Here is a 7,500-nt window from a genome sequence, read left to right on the forward strand (position 1 = left end):
TTGTAAAAGTAGTATCAGTAAACATAGTAAAAGTAGTAGTAGTAGCAGTAGTAAAAGTGGTAGTAGTAGTAGTAGTAAAAAATAACACCAGTAGTAGTAATAGTAGTAGTAGTAGTAGTAGTAGTAGTAGTAGTAGTAGTAGTAGTAGTAGTGGTGGTGGTGGTGGTAGTAGTAGTAGTAGTAGTAGTAGTAGTAGTAGTAGTAGTAGTAGTAGCAGCAGCAGCAGTAGTAGCAGTAATAGTAGTAGTACTAATAAAAGTAGTAGCTGCTGTAGTACAAGTAGTAGCAAAAGTTGTAGTGTAGTAAAAGTAGTAGAAGTGGTAACAGTAGTATTAATAGTAATATAAGTAGTAGTAATAGTAGTAGTAGTAGTAAAAGTGGTGGTGGTAACAGTAGTAATGGTAATGGTAGTAGTAGTTGTATTATTATTATTATCATTAGTAGTAGTAGTAGTAGTAGTAGTAGTAGTAGTAGTAGAGTAGTAGTAGTGGTAGTAGAAGTAGTAGTAGTAGTAGTAGTAGTAGTAGTAGTAGTAGTAGTAGTAGTAGTAGTAGTAGTAGTAGTAGTAGTAGTAGTAGTAGTAGTAGTAGTAGCAGCAGCAGCAGCAGCAGCAGCAGCAGCAGCAGCAGCAGCAGCAGCAGCAGCAGCAGCAGCAGCAGCAGCAGCAGCAGCAGCAGTAGTAGCAGTATTATTATTATTATTATTATTATTATTATTATTATTATTATTATTATTATTATTATCATTATTATTATTATTATTATTATTATTAGTAGTAGTAGTAGTAGTAGTAGTAGTAGTAGTAGTAGTAGTGTAGTAGTATAGTAGTATAGTAGTATAGTAGTATGGTAGTATAGTAGTATAGTAGTATAGTAGTATAGTAGTATAGTAGTATAGTAGTATATTAATATTAATATTAATATTAATAATAATAATAATAATAATAATAATAAAATAATAATAATAACAATGATAATGATAATAGCAACAATAACAATAATAATAATAATGTTGATAACAACAATAATATCATTCTATGAATGGTAATGGTAAATACTGAAGAAAGATGTATTCAACATTTCCTTATACCATAAATCTAATTTGCTGAAGTAGGTATGGATGGATTAGTACAAACTCTGATATTAGAATGAGTAAAGATTGAAAGATAGGGATGAAATAAGAACTCCTGAACTCTCTACTACTAGTCCAAGGACTGAGGTCAGTCCTTGGTTAAATCGTCTGGAAAGAGGTGGTACTGGTAAAGAATCATATTCCTGCGTAACCCACTGGGCAGGGGTAAATGCACTGTCCACTGCAGTTCCACTTGTTTTGGCTCCGCAAGTCCTTAGTAACCAAGAAGGCAAATACTAAGCCTATTATCATAATTATCACAACACTATCAACCACCGTAAAAGGGAAATTGTTGTGTTCACTGTAGTATTTTGTGAAATGCCTCTGCATATGAATGGCTCTGCAAGTGATTACCCACAAAGGAGTCAATTAGTAGACCTTGAGATCTCACATAACTTTCACCTTTTATTAAGTTGGCTCATAGGTGACTTAGTACTTGTGGAGCCATCTATATGTTAAAACAATTAAGAAATCAATCTTACAGTAGGCATGGCATGTACATACATGCCATGGCATAGGGTTAACAATATTAATAGTAATGAAAATTCTTAAAAATTCAAGAAACAGGGTAAAAAGGTGACATCAGTAACTGACTTATTAACTTGTGGAGCCATCTTAAATTAAATTAATAAACTAAAATCACAGTGGATATGTGGATATAAATGCCCTCATGGCCTCAGTGAGTTAATACAAAGGTTTGAAGGCCATTATCCACAATCAGCAACAGTTATAGTAGCTGAAAAATCAGTTGGCATAAACAAGAAAATAATATTTATAATCATTGTAATATCCAGAATAAAATCTTCCTGAGTTCATTACTTTAAACAGGTCTAATAAACTTCCTAGGAAAGCAATAAATTTTGTTGTCTCTTTCTTAACCCCTTGTTTGTGGGTGGCATCTACTAGGATGCCATACTGGTGTAGCTCTGATAGCACAGGTGGCATCCCTACAGATGTAGCTCATACAGATATACCCATTTGGCAGACAGCACAGTCACCAAAAAAGCCCACGCACACTGGGTTAGACCAGTCTAAAATCTAAACTTAAGAAAAAATATAGTAATCTTTCATAGTTACTTGAAACTACTGATTTTTTTATTGTATTTCTTCAAGTGAAGTAATTTTTTGTTTAAATGTGTACATTCTTCTTAAAAAGGGGTATTTTTACTGTAATATGGAATAGTAAAGCTAAGCCAACTGAAGCTCTGGAAACATTATTTTTCTGTTCAAACATTCTGTTATCTATTTGCTGTTGTGGTTAGTCAGTCAAGCAATAAGCACAATAAATGTAAAGTGAAATGAGCTCTGCACATAATCCAAAGCATGGTTCACTAGACCAAGAAAAAAGACATCATTCATTGCCACTGTATCCCCCAATGCCTACCACTATTGGTGTACACAAGTAAAACTTCATATGTCAAAGGGCAATGGATAAAAACAGGAATGAAGGGTATTTACAAACACCCTTTTTCGTTTCCTAGTGTCTTCTGTCTAGAAATTGGATAATATGGGGTATAATAAATGCAGAAAACAGTAAAAATGTTATACAGAAATCCTTAAAATAAGGAGAGGATCCTATAGAAGACCTTTTCACAGGGCGCAACTGATAACAGAAAATTGGAAAACTTCCTTAGTCAACGGCTAATTGCAGACCTGCTGAGACATGGGTGTGGAACCTAGGGTCTCATGCTGTATAATTCACTGGAAGACAGTGACAAAATTGAGAATGGTTAATGACAATCCAGCCATAACCTTAATATCTGTACTGGATCCATTAGCCATAAGGCATGGGGGAACTTCCTCTCTACCTATGCAGAGATAACTGATCCCAAAGCATGACTCAGGGATTTATTTTTGGCTAAGGAAGGAATTAGAAGACCAACAGTGAGTACTGGAATTACCACTGTTTTCTGAAGAAACTCCAAAATGGAGGGGACTACCCTAACAGGCTATAAGAGGAGGTCTAGTACCTAATGTAAAGACCGAAAGAGTATTGTACTACATGCTGGCAGCTGAAATGGAGAAAACTAAGTATATGTATTATCTATCCTTAGGTCCCAACAAAACCATGGAATACTGAGATTTGAGGGAATCACAGAATGCCAGTTGGTCATCATGGCTCTGTCACAAGCCAGAATTAGAACTGGAATGTTGATAGGGTAGCAGTGACAATGACAAAACGAACAACAAGTGGCTCTGGAGAGTCACCTGGCAGTGAGCAACATGACAAACTAGGAAGGTTCAATGTAGCTTGTCATACAAATGGGACAGGAGACCACTGCTGACAGCCCATGGGTCCATTAGGTGGGAGGGAAGATATGGGCAGAAGTTTGAGATTCACACCTAGAGAAGAAATAATAAAAAGCAGCCTGCCCTTACAACAGAAATGGGAAAGACTGGAAAAGAGAGAAAGAAGTACAGCTAGAAACACCTTGCCCCTCATACTGGGAATGAAAAGTGTACATATGGAACAAAGATTAACAAATTGTGAGCAGGACCAAAAGCACTGTCAAGAGTACAAGAGCATATAACGAAATGGAAAGGAAATGGCCCTTATGTGTGACATCACATTGAGATAATTGGGAGAAATTAATATACATAATAGTTTTTTAATTTTTCATCAGCTATGAAAAATATGTGCATGGACATTCTGAACTTTTACTTATGAAAAAGGGTAAGTTATTTATTTCTGAGATTGAATGGACTACATTTAACCAACTCAGGTTAATAATGTCTTATCATGTCATGACCAGGCCTAAATGCAGGAGACAGGTATCCATGACAAGAGCAGTCAAGCCTACTAAAATTATGGGTAGACTTGTTCACTTATTTGGCCTAAACTGTGGTCACTGAGGAGATATAGCCTCTTAAAAGAAGGCTCAAAATCTTTTTTTTAGTTTCATTTCCTAAAAATCTATGCCAAAAGCATAAAGGCAGAACACAAGGAACAAGACGAGAAGGCTTTCAAATATCCAAAGCAAAGAAATGTAGCTGCTAAATAAGGAGGAAGAGAGGAGTGTCCATCAAATCCCCCTAAACTCCAAAGGGATAAAAGGAGAAAGAGAGGAACACAAAAGGTAGGTAGCCAAAAGTGAAAAAACAAACAAACAAATAAACAAGGCACAAACAAACTTCTTGAAGGTAAAAGAGAAACAAGCACAAATTTGCAGAACTTAAATAGAAAAAGGAAGACCTAACAGTTGACATAGCTAGAGTTGGGGAGAGAAACCCACTATAATCCATGGAAAACAATTATTTGAAGGGGGATTTCACAAATAACACATAATAAGTGAAATAATGTCTCACAGTTCTCCAATGCTGGCTGAACAGTGGTTGTGGGGTATACCGACAGTGGAGGATGGCTAATGCAACTTATTTATATTTTTATTTATTTATCTCTTTATGATTATTGCAATGTACTGGGAGTGCTGTCAGCTGATAACATGGTTAGAACCAGCTACAAGAAAATGTTTCTTTTATCTGTAGCTTATGAAAAGAAGAGAAATACTTATAAGCCTTTTGTGTCTAATGACTTTTTTTTTTTTTTTTTTTTTTTTTTTTTTTATGTGTGTGTCCTGGGTGACATCCCATCCTAAGCCTGAGTACTAGACTGGATGAGTTATTGGTTCAAAGAGACTTTTATTTTTCTTTACAAATTCTGTCTCCATCTTAGGGAATAATAGGCTAGTAACCTCCTCGGTTAAATATTAAGTTATAAAAAAATGTACATAAAAATCTAAATCAAATTCATGTATCATATATTCTTTGGTTATCTTTTAACCCTTTCCCGACGGGTGGGATGTACGTACATGCCATGGCATGTCTGGACTATCTGCCGGGGGCATGTAAATACATGCCATGGTGTATGTATGGCCATGCCATGAGTTTTTTTTTTTTTTTGTTACAATTACGGAAAAATAATATTTTTTTGCCACTGAAAATGTGATTTAGTAGTTTTTAACACTTTTTCTCATTTTTCCTATATTATGCATTTCATAAAGGCTTCTCGGGCTTCCGATGTTAGCGTAAAAAAAATTACGTTGGTAATCGACTACATTTGCCAGAGATATTATATAGTATTCACAAAGTGATGATGTAAAACCACGTGAAAATACCAATATGTATTTTTGAAAAAAAAAAAAAAAAAAAAAAAAAAAAAAAAAAAAAAAAAAAAAAAAAAAATCACGTATTTATAAAAACACTGAACATAAAAGTATATCTTTATGGAAGTGATAATATAAACCTATTGAAACTAAAGTTATCTTATAAAATAACTTGGAAAAAAAAAAAAAAAAAAAAAAATGTAAAAAAAAAAAACTACGGTTTCAACTCCATGATGCCACCCACTGCTTATTTTATTCAGACTATAGAGCGAATAATGATCAACTATGGAGTCTGTATAACAACTAAAATATCCTACAGTCTTGATTTATCAGGAAATATGGCAAATAGAGACCTTGGAAAATAATAAATTTTAAAATACAACATAGGCTCTTAGTATTACAAAGAAAAGGCAAGGGATGCTGGTATTGGGCATGAGCGGTCGCACATGCTAGGGTGACGATATAAGCCCCTGGCAGTGAGGCCCAGGCCACTATGAATACTACCCGTCGGGAAAGGGTTAAATGAAAATACTAAAAAGATGTCGTTATTATCCATACATATTAAAATACTAGCATAATCACTGACATAAAGTGACACCTTCCCTTTTCACAGAAATATCTGAATTAAAGGCATATATTCATTGTTCTTGTTCCGTAACTGGGCCAAAGATACTGAATCCTAAACTATTCAGGGCCCTTGAAACTACACTGATGCTCAAAGAAACAACAGCTACATTCCATATTTACAAATGACTACCTATAACTGATAAACTAAGTTTTTACCACAACAATATATATACACATATAACTATATATCTTGAAGAGTGAAAAGAAAAATGAAAGAACAGAAAAATTTGAACATGTTATGATACCCATAAACCTATATCCACTAAATACACCTTCAAATACTCACATGTCGTGGATGGCAAGGTCCAGGTGAACTTCTGGGACTTAGCTGAGGACTAACGGGATTTCTATATTCCATGAAGGAGAGGTGATTCTGCAACAATACATCCATCACAGGCATTACATTTCTACTCATGCACACATGCCGGTCTGCATGGTCTGGGAGCTGCCTGCCTGCCTGTCCTCTAATGGCTTCAATTTGAAAGGCTTTAACAAGAACATAAAAAAATAAATTCTTATAATTGAGATATGAAATAACAAAATCAGAACATATCATAAATCACAGGCAACATTCAGAGCAACAGACTGATCTTGTGATATTTCATCTTGTCTAAAACAAATAAACAAAATTATAAAAGAAAAAAAAAGATTGTTGGAAAGAAGCTTGTTCTTCTACTTGAATGCATTTAATAATGAAGTATTCCATCATTAACAAAAATATTAACATTCTATTTATGATATTTAGCACAGCAGGAGTTTCATATCTATATACACCAATAATAAGAAATAAATTTGCAGAAAACAAGAATTAAAATGATGCATAGTAATTCTGAGCATTTCTATGTATCACAAATTCATATACAGCATTCCTCAATTTGAAAGTCTAAACCAAACTTCAAAAACAGAAGAACAAAGATGAAATCAAGATGAATAAGCAACACCTGTTTATAGCATTTAGTAACAAATATATAGCTTTACAATACAACACATACTATAATGCTTTCAATAGATTTATCTTATCTAAACAAAAACTATATATATACATCCAAAAACAGATGGAAAGGATTGGGAACTGGGATTGATGCATGTTATACTCAATGCACTAGTACACATTAGCTATCCATCTGTCAAGCCACTCCTTTTCACTATAAATATCTGAAAATCATAGGTACACTAGAGGCTACATCAAAAGCCCTATGGCTTGACAGATCCAAAATCCACTTGTAAGTGACTCTACAGTACTTCACAAGGTGCACTACGGCCATATAGACAAGCGCAACAATTACAGTCATAAGTGTTAACATCTAAGTGTATGCTTACCTTGACATTACCAGATTATTAATATCAGACTAACTAATGACTATCATTCACAGAAGGGAAAAATTAAAATTTTATATACAAGATAGAAACAAACTCAAAATCAATTTGCAATGCTTCCTTAATATGTCCTTTATCTGACTCATAACAAGAACTGTTAAAGAGAACTGAAGTAAGTCCTTGTCTCCCTACCTTTTCTTTTCTCAAAAAGAAAAAAAAGAAAGAAAGAAAAAAATAATACAGAAAGTTATGCTATCAACAAAGAGCACATGGCAGTATACCTGGGTACAATACCTCTACCCTTTTTCTATATCAGTCCATT

At 34.1% G+C, this 7,500-nt stretch overlaps 1 protein-coding gene across 1 annotated transcript in view; it reads right to left on the minus strand.

Moving 5' to 3' along the window:
• Window positions 1–7,500, minus strand: part of LOC119585358 (uncharacterized protein DDB_G0283357-like) — a 44,346-nt gene that overhangs the window by 19,566 nt on the left and 17,280 nt on the right. The window contains exon 5 of the mRNA XM_037934032.1: window positions 6,148–6,234. Coding sequence (XP_037789960.1) covers window positions 6,148–6,234 — 87 coding nt within the window. The remainder of the gene's footprint in view (window positions 1–6,147; window positions 6,235–7,500) is intronic.

This window comes from Penaeus monodon, chromosome 3, assembly GCF_015228065.2.
Source record: "Penaeus monodon isolate SGIC_2016 chromosome 3, NSTDA_Pmon_1, whole genome shotgun sequence".
NCBI lineage: Eukaryota > Metazoa > Arthropoda > Malacostraca > Decapoda > Penaeidae > Penaeus > Penaeus monodon.